The 16,381-nt window shown below is 37.1% G+C and overlaps 1 protein-coding gene across 1 annotated transcript in view; it reads right to left on the bottom strand.

Moving 5' to 3' along the window:
- Window positions 1–3,686: 3,686 nt before the first annotated feature.
- The window catches only part of LOC140232672 (palmitoyltransferase ZDHHC3-like), a 66,356-nt gene continuing 53,661 nt past the window's right edge, over window positions 3,687–16,381 (bottom strand). The window contains exons 6-8 of the mRNA XM_072312778.1: window positions 15,923–16,004; window positions 5,899–6,032; window positions 3,687–4,434 (exon numbers count right to left, since the gene is read on the bottom strand). Coding sequence (XP_072168879.1) covers window positions 4,270–4,434; window positions 5,899–6,032; window positions 15,923–16,004 — 381 coding nt within the window. The 3' untranslated portion in view covers window positions 3,687–4,269. The remainder of the gene's footprint in view (window positions 4,435–5,898; window positions 6,033–15,922; window positions 16,005–16,381) is intronic.

Below are 16,381 nucleotides of genomic sequence, written 5' to 3'. Positions count from 1 at the left end.
AAAAAAAATTCCAGAGAATTTCTATTAGGTTACACATGCATACACCAAGTGTAAAAAAATAATAACCCTGCTGGCATTGCATAAATATGAGGGAAAAAGTAAAATTTTGAAGTGTTGCACTTGACCTTTGACCCCTGACCTTTGACCCCATGAACCCTACATTCTCTAGATAATCACTTCCAGTCAGTACATGTATATACTATGTTCCATGAAGATACCTTGAACAATTTTCCAAGGCACGGAGAAAAAAAAGAAGTTTTGATATTTTTACTTGACCTTTTGACCTTTGACCTTTGACCTCATGACCCAAACTTTCACCAGAGAATCTTAATTGGGTAATACATGTATACACTATGTTTCAAGAAAATATCTTCAGGCATTCAATAGATATGGCGAAAATAGTGAAATTTCATGTATTTGACCCTGACCTTTTGACCTTTGACCTTTGACCTTTGACCTCATGACGCAAACTTTCACCAGAGAATCTTAATTGGGTAATACATGTATACACTACGTTTCAAGAAAATATCTTCAGGCATTCAGTAGATATGGTGGAAAAAGTGAAATTTTATGTATTTGACCTTGACCTTTTGACCTTTGACCTTGAGCATGTGCACCCAAAAGTTAATAGGCACAACTTCACCCCCTAATACACATACATGCCAAGTTTCATTAGGATACCTCAACAGGTTTTGATAGTTACCTTGTCCACAAAATTCATTACGGACGGACGGAAGGACGGACGGACGGACGGACGGACAGACGGACAACCCGAAAACATAATGCCTCCGGCACCACTTCGTGGCGGAGGCATAAAAACAGAGTTGGCATAAAATACCCAGCAAGTTACGGTAAACAACGCATGCATGATACATTTGTGCCGATGTTTAGAAAAAAAATGAATGCATTTTATACAACATGATTTTGTTCATTATTATTTTACGCTGTATTTAACAAACGAAAAATGTCATTCTTTCAGAGTAGTTTAATGTACGAGGAAGAGATAGGCGGGGAGATATTGTATAGGTGTAGAAAGCATCATGAATATCACTCTGCCAATTGCTGCCTGCCAAGAACTTCTTAAGAACGCATGTACGATGCACATGCGAAGAGTTTCGGAATAAAAATAAAGAACACATTTAAACCCCTACTTTTTTTTTCGTCTGCTTTTTTTTTTTTGCGTCAATTCACAAATAATTCCTTTGTATTTTCTCTCTCTCTTAATAATAATGATCCATACTTGTGTACTAACAATGCAAAAACTGCTCTTAAATTTGATTGATGGGTATATGACTTCGTGCTTATGTTTTTCTTTGTTTTTAATGCGTACGGTTATAACGAGGTACCGGTTATAACAAGGTAATATCGGCAGTCCCACAGACCTCGTTAAAACGGGGTTTCACTGTAGTAAAAATGGTCAGGTTGTAATAGGAGTTTTATGAGAGACAGAGCACTGTTTTTTTCATAGGAAATGTACACAAAATCCCAAAATTGTGCCCGTTTTGGGGTGACATGCCGCTATAAAGATGGGTGTGGTTTCATAACGGTACGTGCTGACATTGCAAGTTTGGTCTCAAAAGTTGCATGAGACTTGAAAGAAAAAAGTTAAGAAGTCAGAGTTACTGTGCGAAACGTAGAGGGGCAGATTCTCTGTCCCCCCCCCCCCCCAGCCTGAATTGGGGTTAACCCGTTGGAAGATGAGTCCCAAGAATACTTGAGCAGGTGTCTATAGGAAATGCAAGTTAGAGCAAAATCAGTCCACCCTCAACAGGTTTACAAATAATAGGCCTATATATCAGGATTTCAGAAAGTATGCATGAATAAATATACATTATTAAACAAAGCACAAAGGAAGTGACATAATATATCATCTCAAACCAGAACACATTTTCCCTACTACTCTATAACAAAACAAAACAATAAGGAACAGAGCCTTTGATACCATGTCTAACCATAACAAGATCCAACAATATGAACACAGCATAACTGTTTATTCACATTGCATGCAATAAAGAGGTTTTATATAGATATATATTACTCTCTTGGCATCAACATACAATTTGTCACCTTTTTTGTTTGGTCAGGATGGTGATCATGATTCTACTAGCCTTAAAAAAAGGAAAGGCTGAGTTAAAAGGAAAAGAAAAAAAAAGAAAAAGAAAAGAGCGTGAAGTTTGGTAAAGACATACGATAGATTCTACTATCAATGGCATATGGTAAAAAGAAGCAATATTCTAGGTAATACCTCCATAGCACAAACAGTGTGTGAAACCACTGACCAATATTTCCTCTGCACTTCAGTCAACTTGATGTTGACCTACATTGCATGAAATTGTCAAAGTAGCACCCAGTTTTGGTGACTGTGTTAAAAAGAAAACTTTCAGCTACAAGAAAATTGAGTGCAAGAAATTTGTTGAAAAGGAACAAAAAATAATATTACTTTGTTATTTCTGTTGTGACTCAGTGGGAAGGAAATTATATGTGAGTCAGATGAGCTAACCAGAATTGATTTTCTATGTAGGCTCTTCCATGTCTTACTCTCTGACTCAAGACTTAATTTGGCTGTAGACCAATGTCAAGCTTCTCAAGACCACCTACACACAACATGTTTCCATAGCTTGAACGTGTTAATTAGCTCTATAAAGGTGAGAAATTTTATTCCATTATGAAATCATTTCCTGTAATCAGACTTCTAGAGGAGAAATAACTGATCATTTCACCATCAGCATGATATTCAAGTCTTCATGATGAAGAAGCCAGTCATATACATGCACAGAGTATTTACTACACGCCATCATGGCTTCATTCACATTTCAAATCCACAACATTGCCATTGGGTAGATTTTCACACAGCTTTGAAGATCATTGCTTCAGTATGCATTCAGATCAAAGTTTGCAAACACATAATTCGCACAGTGCAAACCCATAGTGTCACGAGTGATTGAATTTGTGATCCACATCACAGTGATGGAATGAGGAAGGTGTATTATCTTTTTTGAAGAGAAAAATCATTATTTCCCACCTTGTAGATGATATACATCGCATATATGCAATGGGGAGCAATATCTAGGCAAGTTGTTAATTTTGAGATTATCAGTTGACTTGCAAAATACGGTAAAATAAAGATCCGATTGAATCTACAGCTCATTCAGTATTTGGGAATCGATCTTGTCCAAGTACATCACAATCAGGTGACTTTTAATGTCTTCATGCTCTTTTTTGAATAAAGCAGTATACTTTGTTAGAAAAAAAAATGTATAAAAAGGAGCATCAGTGTGAGAATCTTACTGCTAAGACTCAAGTTATGGAGTTACATATTTCAGTGGTCAGGAAATATTAACAGTTGACTGGAGGGGTTCACTTGGCTTTTCATAGGCATCAAAATCTAATGAACTAGTCCAAGATCTGTAAGAACATCAATTGTATGTGTCAATATGTTGTGCATATTGGGAATCAAAACTTTGTCCACGACTACCAGACATCAGAATCTCAATTTTAGTCCTCAAATTTAGTCAGCCAGGAACACCAAGGCTACCACTATTCTTCTTGAAGCAAGCCAACCATTGAAAGCTGTTGTACCCCTCTGTTACTTTTGTGTCATCTATGATTACCACGATGTCATCTGTCAGTGTAGGGCTTGCTATCCATTTAGACTACTTGTTCATATAGACTGTAACTAGAAATTAAGCCTCAACCTCTTGAACAAAAATGTGCACTCCTGAGTAAGGTAGTCTCAAAGGGCCATGTATATTTCCTCCCCTTACGCCACACGATTACCCCAATTATGGGGTTCATATGGGAATTCAGTGTGAAACAAAAACAATCAATTCATAATTTGTCATGAAAGCAATATTTTGAGGAAAATTCTTGATGTAATCACAGGTTGACAGTGACAAAATACAGTATTGGTAGCTGTGTGGGTTCTCATTCATTTCAATTTGGTAGTCTTTTAATCATCCCTGGTATGTACACTTGCTGAAATAAAGAGGAAATGCCTCCTCAGAAGATCGAACATTAATCTCATGGCTATTGGGCAGAAGCCTAAAAATGCTGATACCACATAAAAACCATCATGTATACAAGTGGAATTGACTAATGAAGGCAATTTGGAGTATAGCCAGACCGACTACATCGTCCCAGCTATGAATTCATGTTGAAATACTAGTGAAGCCCCTGAGAATTGAAACCCACTTGACCATCCTTCTAAATCACTTCATTGCCACATTCCTCCTCCCTTCAGGAGGAGGTGAAGACACAGCAAACTGATTACTATACACTGTACATGTAGGTGAGTTCCTTGCCAATGTTTTGATTAGGAGTGACCAGAGGGTTGAGCCAGCTGAGGGACATCTTGCTTCCACAGACAGCTCTAAATGCCATACAGCGTGTCTTCCTCGTCCATGTAGCCTTCTGTTTCTTGAGCTGCTCAATACCCTGAGAGTGAAAACACAAAGAGGAAACATATTGATATATTACATCACAGAAGGATACATTATCAAGAGCTACAACACCTATCATAGGCCTGTCACTACCAGTAATTACTATTACTCACTGATAATGCCAGTCTGTGACACCAATTAGTGACAGGACACTAATTAGTGACAGGACACTTTGACTGTTAAGATGTCTGCATCAACCAAACTGACTTGTGACAAACTCAAGAACATAAACATCAAATATCTACATGATGACCTTAAAGGGCAAATCAATCCTGAAAATCAGTTTGTGTGAATGGAAGCAGCAAAGTGAGAGGAACAAGACAGAAGGAATTTGAGCAAATTCTTATCAAAACTAAGAAAGCTATGATATCCTGAAGTTGTGATCAATGAAGCACAAATTGGCAACTCTGTGATGCAACAACCTTACATTTGCCCTGTGCATCTCTCTCCCTCTCTCTCTCTCTCTCTCTCTCACTCTCTCATTTTATTGATGACAGATTTTTTTTCCCTCCATTTTTCATGCAGGGGTTGCATAGGGAAACATTTACAATTATGATTGTATTAAAGGACAAGTTCATCTTAATATGTATACATGTGGATTGAGTGAATGCAGCAATATTAGTGAAATACATCAGTGAAAATCCAACAATGTGTTAAAAAGTTATGGATCTTTAAATTTCTTATCAAGCAGTCACTGCTGGATGAGAAGACTACTACAGTTTATGATGTTTCACGAGTAGAACGATAAAAAGAAAACAAAAGGAGAATTACACTAAATTTAATTTTTTGGAAAAAAGTACACATTTCCTTAACTTGTTACTGACATAAGTTAGGGCATGGTAGGTCCATGGTTAGGGTAATATCATTTCCCCTGCCTTCTGAAAGAGGCAAGTCCAGTGCTCTTTTATTGTGAGAGAAAAGTGAAAATATGTTGAATTTTCTTTATATTTTCTTTATATTGTTCTATACATGTGATATCACAAGCTGTTCGTCTTCTCATCCAGCGAAAGTAATTACTTTTGAACTGATCGTCTGATTTTTCTCAAACTTTCACAAATTTGTTGTACTAATATTATTGCATTCTCTCAATCAAGATGCATATTAGGGTAAACTTGGCCTTTTAGGGTGCATGTATGGTCTGAAATGATCTCGATGAAAGAAATGAAAATTTATGATTTTGTAGTACAAAGCAGAGTGTCTGAGCTTGTTATATGAAGATGCAATGACAGATACTTTGAAGAAACTTACACAGCCTATCATCCAGTGTGCAACACAATTCCCCTTGTCAATAACATTAACCCTTCTCTTAATTTTTCACCGTGAGCTTAAGATTTAAAGTCTTTCAAAACTACATAGGACGACTCTTTGCCTAATCACTAACTGCATTTAAGCCGACAATCACATATCATCCTGGTGATATTGGTAACACTAGAAAACTAATATAAGGAGAACCTCTTACCGTCTCATCAGTACAGATGGCATGAACCTGAGTACCAAACATGATTGCAGTGAAGAGCACAAAGAGCATGGCTTCTATGGTTAGGGCCAGCATGAAGATGACTGTGGCTGGTGGAGAGAAGTAACTGCATTCACCTGAAAGAAACATACATTACTAGGGATGAGTTTAAGGTCACTACAGCCTGCTATGTATGCACTGCTACATTTAGAAAGTTTGTGACAAGATATCATTACAGGCATATCAATATATTACCAACAGACTTGAGAAGGAAAGTTTTCTACCAGTAATTTATTGACTCGGTGGTTTAAGACTTGAGAAGGAGAGTTTTCTACCAGTAATTCATTGACTCAGTGGTATAAGATTTGAGATGGGAAGTTTTCACCAGTAATTCGTTGACCAAGTGGTATAAGACTTGAGAAGGTAAGTTTTCTACCAGTAATTTGTTGACTCAGTGGTTTAAGACTTGAGAAGGAGAGTTTTCTACCAGTAATTCATTGACTCAGTGGTATAAGACTTGAGAAGGCAAGTTTTCACCAGCAATTCATTTACTCAGTGGTATATGACTTGAGAAGGGAAGTTGACTCAGTGGTATAAGACTTAAGAAGGGAAGTTTTCTACCAGTAATTTGTTGACTCAGTGGAATAAGTCTTGAGAAGGAGAATTTTCTACCAGTAATTCATTGACTCAGTGGTATAAGACTTGAGATGGGAAGTTTCACCAGTAATTCGTTGACCCAGTGATATAAGAATTGAGAAGGGAAGTTTTCTACCAGTAATTCGTTGACTCAGTGGTTTAAGACTTGAGATGGCAAGTTTTCACCAGCAATTTGTTTACTCAGTGGTATAAGACTTGAGAAGGGAAGTTGACTCAGTGGTATAAGACTTGAGAAGGGAAGTTGACTCACTGGTATAAGACTTGAGAAGGGAAGTTTTCTACCAGTAATTTATTGAACTCAGTGGTATAAGACTTGAGATGGGAAGTTTTCACCAGTAATTCATTGACTCAGTGGTATAAGACTTGAGATGGGAAGTTTTCACCAGTAATTCATTGACTCAGTGGAATAGGACTTGAGATGGGAAGTTTTCTACCAGTACTTCTTTGACTCAGTAGTATAAGACTTGAGATGGGAAGTTTTCTACCACTAATTCATTGACTCAGAGGTATAAGACTTGAGATGGGAAGTTTTCTACCAGTAATTCGTTGACTCAGAGGTATAACTTAAAGACTTGAGATGGGAACTTTTCTACCAGTAATTCGTTGACTCAGTGGTATATAACTTGAGGAGAGTTTTCTCCCAGTAATTCATTGACTCAGTTTTATAGGACTTGAGAAGGAGAGTTTTCTACCAGTAATTCATTGACTCGGTGGTTTAAGACTTGAGAAGGAGAGTTTTCTACCAGTAATTCATCGACTCAGTGGTATATGACTTGAGATGGGAAGTTTTCTCACACACACTTTCAAAAGAGACCTACTGAGCAAATTTTCCTCCTTGCAGAAACCTACGGCCAATTACCATAAGTCTAAAATCTGAGTCATAAAATAATATGCCAGAACCATTTTTCATAATACAACTTAAGAATGATTTTACATTCTACCAGATGACATATCATTTGTGGATGTATCATTTATTGTCATGAGATGAAATACATTGTAAAGATATGAAAAATAGAATCAGAAAGATTGTTACTCTCCCCCCCCCCCCATTTCTCAAAAGAGAATATGATGACATGACTATTATCTTAATTGATATATACTCTGAACAAACCTTTAAAAAATGGCTTAAAGCAATGTTCAGACTCAGTAATAAAAATGAGGGGAAAAACATGGATGAAGTGTGGTGAACTGTATTTAGCTCACTAGGTGACCAAGCTGTGTCACAGAATAACAAATCACTTGAGGGAGGCAGGGGCCAAGCTACCTGACAGGCAGCATTTTGCAGGGCTGATGAAGCAGGCTAGACACTGAGTATCTCTCCCTCTCTCCCTCTCTCTCTCTCTGCTAGCTGCTATCCTCCTCTACCAACCTTCTCCAAACAACATAAAATCCTTCAGGGCAGTCCAGACAAACACAGCTCTCTCTCTCAAGCAACACTTGGCTTTGAGTGCCCCTCTCAGTCAGCCTTCCTCCACACACCTTTTCCCAATCTCCAAACATTGTAGTAGTACTATTCACTTTTGGTCTCTGTCAGTCCTGAAGAAGAGCAATCTAAATTGCAGAAGATTTTCCCTGGTTGGTATTTGGTGGAACCAGTAAAATATATATTTTTTTAATGGTACCTTCAGGTTATAGGATACCAATTCCTACTCCCTCAGACCCACTCGGTCTCATGCCCCGGCAACCCATCTCACACTCACCAGCCCAACAGTCACTGTCTCATGCCTGCAGGAGGTTGGATGCACATGCAATACCTACATGGTGATTTCAACAATTTACAGCTATTTTCTATTCTAATAAATATTCCAGAGGTTTCTACAAAATAAACTGTGCCATCTACTAAGTCATATCACTTATACATTTACAAATAAAGACTCAAGTTTGGGAAAATGCTCAAAATGATGTCTTTTAGAACCATATCCATGTCACAAACAGATGAGAATTATTCAAGTAAAATTGCATTATGGGTATACACCAAATTGCAGTTACAGTGTACTAATCCAAAAATGAAAAAGCTCAATACTGTAGGAGGGGGTCACCACCTCCTACACCCCCAACCTCACAGTTGTATGCTGTTACACAGTGACTCACTCCCAGCCAGTTGAGAAACTCAGCATCTCTGCTCCCTAAAGAAAACATACACAATATTGATACTCCAGTATCCTAAAATAAAAGAGAGGGAAAATGTCGTTCAATGACTAAAACTGCAGCTTGATGATAACCACTCAGCTGGGAGAACCCGAGTGTCGCCAGACATGAGTTATTATTCAAACCTATAGTAATCACAAATGTCTGTGTTGAAGTACTGCAGGGTCTTGAACTGTGGGCTACTCTGCAGTCACTGTAAAAACATATGTCTACCTTCCTGGTCCAGAGCATCCCACCAATTAAAGATAAATCACTTTGCCAGAATGACATTAGCATATCATCATAATGATCATTTTCCTTTGAAGTCACACTTCCTCATTCTTGACATATTTCTGTAAGTAATAGATACTCATTCTTGTTATCAAACACTAAGTTTCTATCTATCTATGTGTAGGCCTCCATTCTATGACCTCTCACCCCCAATCTATTCATTCATTATGTGCCACGTTCCCACAGCCGACTATAAAGTCAACAGCTTGCAAAGTTCGCATATTTTGTTCAAACGCACATCCCTGCTCAAACCGATCGATAAATCCCTAAATACCACGTGAGTACAATGAGAGTTTCACTCAAGATTCCATTCCTCACACAGCACAGATAGCTTACGTTGCATGGTGATCGAATAGTGATGTTCCATAGGGGTTTTTTGAGCACATTCTAATTTTCTTTTGCGCCTGTGTCTGCAAAAGTCATGCTTCCCAGACCTGAACAATATAACATAGCTACATGCCATTTGCAAGAAACGTAACCACAGTTTTGTCATAAAATTTACATTTCTGCAAAATTTGGAATTTTTACTACAACTTTGCTCACTGCATGTCTAGCATACACATTTTTATGAAATAAAGTTACTACTTTAAAAATGCAAAACATTTTCCAAAAGTGCACATGCGTTGCCATGTCAGAATAATGTGTCACACAGACAGGGGGTTACACCATGGCACACACGTAGTGTTTATCAGCTCTGTCCCTTCTTTCTCTGTCTCATATGTCCATCAAACTACCAGCAGTCTACCACATGGCATACACACAGTTCATCATCTTTTATGATAGTCTTATTCATTTTCAAATACATTTTTGATTTTCAAATACATTTTTTTTAATGTTAATTCAGGATAAATTGCACCAAACTTCTGTGAAATTTGTTTTGGAGTGTATTTCCCTCAAAATTTGAGTTCAGTTAGCAAGAGAGTAATGACAGATTTAATGATTTTCCCTTTCATTTATTCACAGAAACGTAGTGAGGGGCCGCGGAACACTTTTTTTTTCTTTTTCTTTTTTTAGGGGGGAGGCTGCACGACTGGGGGGGGGGGGGGAGTTCAAGTACAGTAACCCATCCCCTTACATGGGAAGAATGTGAGGACTGAAGTTTTCAAAATTTCATGAGTATTGCAATTCCCCCCTTTTTTCTTTTTTCTTTTTTTGACAAGCCAAAAAGGTGGGAGAGGGTGGCTGTAGCCCTCCTCCCCCACCCAACCTATGTAGTGTTACATAGCTATATTAGTCATTTGTTAATATTTGTACTATGAAAGTAGAGAGAATGATACAACCCTGTGTTTTACAGATAATTATATCAACAAACCTAACAAAAATGAATTCAGGTCATAGAATTTCCATGACATCATTACAAATAATCTTTACTCATTTTCTGCACTGGTCTCTGGGTGCTAAGAGGAGTAGAGAATGCAGAGTGCTGCTGTAAAGTCCATTCACTACACATGAATTTTCTGCTTACTGTCAACTGGTATCATACTCACGTTGCATGAAGGAAATATGATTTCCCTAGAAAGTAATCTAATGCAAATGGTAGCTACACTCATCTTGTGATCATAAGAGATGGAAGGATTATTCTTGCTGCAAATGACCAAGAGATGTAATGCCATCAAGTTCTGTGTATTGCATTTAAATCTGATCATGCATCAAAACTGACAAGAAGATAAGACGTTGTGGTGATGAAGTCAATAAATTATTCCCAGCGAGAATTTCCCACAGTAATCCTCATCCTCCGATCCCACAGTGACATGAATACATTGGTTGCCTAGTTTCCTGTCACACAGACCTAGATTGGCTCAAACCAGCTATCCTACCAGCAGGGTGTGGCTGGATCATCACTAAAGACTGCCATCATCTCCACACTTTGATGTCATCAAATATGAACTTCAGTCACAAATCATTATCACTAATAAATCACACTTTGCATCTCATACTGACAGTGCTTCCAACAAAGTATGTGCAAACTGATCTTTAAACAGAAGAATACCAAACAAGGATTTTAAAACATTTAGATGTAATATACGGCTACTCTGAAATAAATTCTACTGTAAAAGTGGATATTTTCGCGCGATTAATTTTTCGCGGTTGGCCAGGTAAGAAGAGTTTCACGTGTTTTTAATTCCGCGGAATCAGGACATCAACTACTGGAACATATGGCATGTAAAAATATTTGTGTGCTTTTATTTTTGCGCTAGCTTCTGGTTGCACAAAATGCGCACAAATTTCAACACCGCGAAAATTTCCACTTTTACAGTATACTGTGACAGTCTATGTATTGCATATATATGAATGGAATACAAAAGACACTCTGCTTTGAAGCAATCTATGTGATCATGATGCAATGTTGATATGATGCTTCAGTTCGTGTACCATGGTATAATCCATAATAATAAGGGGACAGTTGGTAGACAGCCAGGTAGAGTAAAAACTACACCAATAATTTCCTGATTGTAGCTCACTGAAAAAATAAAAAATGAACGAGTTTGCATAAAAGTACAAATGGTTTATTGTAATGAAGACAAAATAAAGGAACAATTATAACAGATATTGACCTGCTATGTGACAGACAGCAAATAAAATTGGACATTGGTGCAATGTAGGAAGATAATATTGGGACCTCTTTACAATGTATCATACATGCATTTTATAAATTAATAAGTGGGGCAATTCCACGATAACACCGTGGGTATAATAAAGGGTAAGGTACGGTTGGGGAAAACTCTGTCAGAAATGCTGAGATTGCTGTGCAGCAATCTTCCACATCCTCTCCTTCTTCTTTAAACCTCTTGCACCACTCAAAAACGTGTGCAAGACATTGTCTCATCTCCATACACTTGCCGCAGCAATCTAAGCGCTTCTGAAAGAGTTTTACCCAACCACACAAGAAACTCCAAGTTTGTTCTGAACAACCTGAAACATGGGGGCCCGAATTCACTAAGGTGGTACAATCTTGTCCATGGTCTAAACCATGGACAAAGACCATAGTTTTTTTATGGGGCGCCAAGTGTTGCATGCCCTATTTCATTCCGAAATCAGTCCTTTCTTCGACGTAATAACAGTTTCGTAACGAAATGATCATTTAGTTACGAAATGTTTATACATCATTTCGAAGATGAAATGACTAATTTTGTAATGAAATAGGCCATGTGACACTTGGTGCCCCATGAAAAACTATGGTCTTTGTCCATGGTTTAAACCATGGTCAAGATTGTACCACCTTCGTGAATTCGGGCCAGGATGTGTATATAAAATTACGCAGAAAAAATCTGATGGTTGCAGAAAGCTTAGATCACAGCTAAATACTCCAGATAAATTATTCTGAAGGTGAAACCTCTTAGTTTGAATTTGGGGTTTGAAATAAATCTTTTATGACACAAGCCCTGGAACTTTTCTGACACACCTCATGTACAATTATCAATGCATGAATGCATGACAAGATTCTATTTTTCTCTACTGTGCAAAGGAAAAGAAAATGGAACCTAAGAAGAGTTCTGAAAACCTTTACAAGTACACTTTCACATTCTATCTATAGTTTAATTGCTAGAATAGTTATTACGAAGGGAGAAATTGTGACATTATTGCAAACATAAACTTCTCTAAAAGGTATGTTCTTCATCATACATTAGAAAAAAAAAAAAAAGATAAATTCAGCTTGGTGAAAGTATATCATGTGGACAGGGAAGCATGTTTGTATGGATATACCACTGCAATATTTCACTTCATTATTTGTCCTCATGCCTACATACCCTGAGGCAAAAAATTGGAAGAAAGAAGGGAACCTAGGTAATCTACTTGCACTCAAGATTCACATCACAAACTGGACAACATGATAGAGTGAGAGATAGGAAGAGAGAGAGAGAGAGAGAAAGAAAGATGAACACAGTATCTTGTCAAAGCCAATATGTGGATAGAGAACAACAGATATTCAAGAATATCTACTTAAAAACAAAATCAATCAAAAGCAAATCAATCCCAGGGACGCATCTGCATTGTTAACGTCCACAAATATTGGTTTGTCATCTTTCATGACGCACAGGAATTCAGACAGAAAGTACACTTATTACAAATCCCGGTCCCACAAGAAGCCAGGAATTCATATCCATCAAGGTCTGATACACATCCATTTTCCCTTCCGCAGAGGCCAGGTAATATCTGACCCTCTTTTCCTCTTTCCCTTTTCTCCTTATAATGTAACTTATTTTGGTTTCTCTTGTGAAGCTCTGGGTATATTCAGTTCCCTTCATAGTAGATGGATGATTTCACATCTAAATGTCATGAGGGACTGCAATATTCACATTTGTCATGTGATATCATGATCCCTTCTCACAGTCTTCAAATTCTCATTTATCCTGAATTCTACTTTGACACTCTCTCCTCCATCTCACTTCTACTAGACAGAGGAAAGTTTTTGATAATAATCAACCATATACTATCCCCAGCAAGCTTCCAGTGAGGGTACATTTCTTGATTTCTTTCATACCTTTGTCTCAATCTTCAACAAACATGTTTATCCATCTCTTCTTTGTCACATGTAATACAGAACAAGAGCCACAACTACAATCATAAGTAACATATAAAGAAAAAATAATAATTTGTATAATGTAAGAGGCTTATTACTCTTACATTCACCCATAAATTCAAGAGGGAAAAAAAGGATAAGTTTCATTCTGTTTAATAATCAAACCTCCATGACTGCTTTCACTTCACCCAAATATTCTGGCATTCCCTGCAAGAAATTGGTATCTTTTTTTATGAACTTTTGACAACTTTGTTAGTCATTAACAAAAATTCTACGCAGGCACTAATATTCATGGCAGTGATAAGGGTCTTTAGTTTTGAAGAGTATTGAATGCACACTCTCATCAAAAGACAAGCTACACCATGACTGTGTCATAAATAACTGCCATTCAAAGAGTACAAACTCTTATTTGAGCTCAGCTTTGTCTCAGAAGACAAAAAATGACTCAGAAGAAGTGGACATGGTGGGCAGTAAAGTACAGGTTAGGAATGTAGCAAGTACCAGAAGGATATACAACGGGTCATAAGAAATAACAGTTTATAGTGGACGTGTCCTGTAATGTCTAGTTTGATCCAGCTATGAGTGACTCACACTCAATTTTGCTGTTGTTGTTCTGATGTCTTAGTAAACATGATTCACATCAGTAAATATTCCTTCTTTTTTGTCTCAGTACATCTCCAAATCTTATTTTTTGATCACATCAGTAAAATCATAGTCAGGAGATGTTTTCATATTCAGTTAAGCTTTTACTTCTACTTCATATTTACTAATCTGAATGGCTTAACTTTCAAACACTTGATTGTGAAGGTATAGCCCAGCTTGACAATGTATTCACATCCACCATGGTATCTACATTGGTGTATACTGTACACGACATTAAGTGACTCAGCTGCTGTACAGAAAGTCATTTGCAGTTAGCAGTTGGCAAGGAGAGTCTCTTCTGTGTCTAGGATGTAACACTTGATAACTCTTCACACAGTTAAAATGTGTTTCAGAAACATTTGCAAACAGTTTCTTTCAAAAGTGTTAACACCAAGTATTACAAGTCCCTCAAATCATAATCAACTTAGTGTTGATCAGTAGATAGCATATAACATGAAACTTTTCTTGTCAAATTGTAGCATACCAGATCAACTAATGTGCATGGTCAAAAGAATGCCTTGCAATTTGCAGTCTAGTATTTGACTCTAAATAAAGGTTAAGTGCTACATTTCCATTTTCATCTACTATATGTTATGATTTTTTATTTTGATTATATTTTGGTCTTCATTTGCACATTATTATTACTATTATTATTATTATTATTATTATTATCATTATTATTATTATTATTATTATTATTATTATTATTGTTATTATTATTATTATCATCATCATCATCATCATCATCATCATCATCATTATTATTATTATTATTATTACTACTTATTCGGCTTTCATTCACAAATATCACAGTACATACAAGTATTTTGAAATCAGAACATACACTGGAGTGGTAAGGGTGCACCAGGTTGGGCAGCCCGGGTCTGGAAAGAGCCAACTGAATGACTTGGGCCCTCAGGCCATCCTTCCCAACCCACCTGGTGCACCCAAAACAGTCAGTTTACAATATAAAAAATACAGATTTCATTAACAGGCATACATTTCAACAACAACAAAAACAAAACATGATCATTATTTGTCAACAATTGTTATTTTATTAATTTCTTTTGGTGGGGGTATAATCACAAAGTCAAAATGAATGTATGGGTGTGATGATATCATTTTTTTTTTTTAGTTGCTGTCTAGGAAGTCCAAACATTTGATTCCATTTTGCTCACATAAAGATTAAAAAAAAAAAAAAAACCTCACTCCATGTGCCACCTGTCATCTGTCATACTACCTTTGGCTTAAACCACCAAAAACTAGCTTTCAAAAACCGCTTTGGAGCCCATGAATCATGTACACTGTATGCATGAAATATGTGAGTTCTGCTTCAATAATCCAGCTAAATTCAGGTGGTGCCAGGATGGTGGATGGAACCCTGTGTGATGTGGATGAAATATCATGTCTTCTATCTCCCCAATCTTCCTCCTAGTGTAAACACTGCAGTGATTGCTAATCATCAGCTATTCTCTACAGACCAGACTACTTGTCAAAGTGTTGCCAGTTTACCATACATGACAACTTAAAGCAATCACTCAAGGCTAGAAGCTGATTTAATCAATAAAAAGGCTTCTTGTGTCATAACCATTACTTACTCTTTTCCTTGTTTCTCAGTCTCTTTCTCTCATATTAGTAATAAATATCCACTTTCAAACTTTACAATATGCATGTTTATTTTTAATACTTCTGAAGCATTAAATACAGGCAACAAGAAGGCTGGACATATCAACTAGCACTTGTTCATTATTTGGTTAGAGAGAGAGAGAGATGAAAGAAAAAACTTACTTGTCCAGGAAGTATTGACACAGCTGAGAAAATGAGAGACGACCAGGATGAGGGCGTGGCCAGACATGAGAGCAATATACATCTATGGAGAATATTCAAAGAAATAGAGTTAATATATTGTAGCAATAGGCATTAAAGGGGATTAGCAGACATGATACAAGATGTACATTGATTAAAAACTTGTTGCATAGGTATGGTGTTTGCCTCCTTAACCTCTTGAGGATGAGCTGATTTTGATACAACACACATTTCCCATGGACACCTGCACGAGTATACATGGGACTCCTCCCCAACAGGTTAAATATGCACACCTTGAAGGTGACAAAATCTTACTCAGGACTCCTCCCCAACAGCTTAAATATGCACACCTTGAAGGTGACAAAATCTTGAAAAGTAGAGTGACATGAAGCTCAATGGATCTTTTGTGTATTTCAGATAAATGTTTCCTCATATTTCAGA

Source organism: Diadema setosum, chromosome 9 (genome assembly GCF_964275005.1).
Source record: "Diadema setosum chromosome 9, eeDiaSeto1, whole genome shotgun sequence".
Taxonomy (NCBI): Eukaryota; Metazoa; Echinodermata; class Echinoidea; order Diadematoida; family Diadematidae; genus Diadema; species Diadema setosum.
Note: the sequence above shows the minus strand (reverse complement) of the source record. Positions and strands in the feature narration are given on the sequence as shown.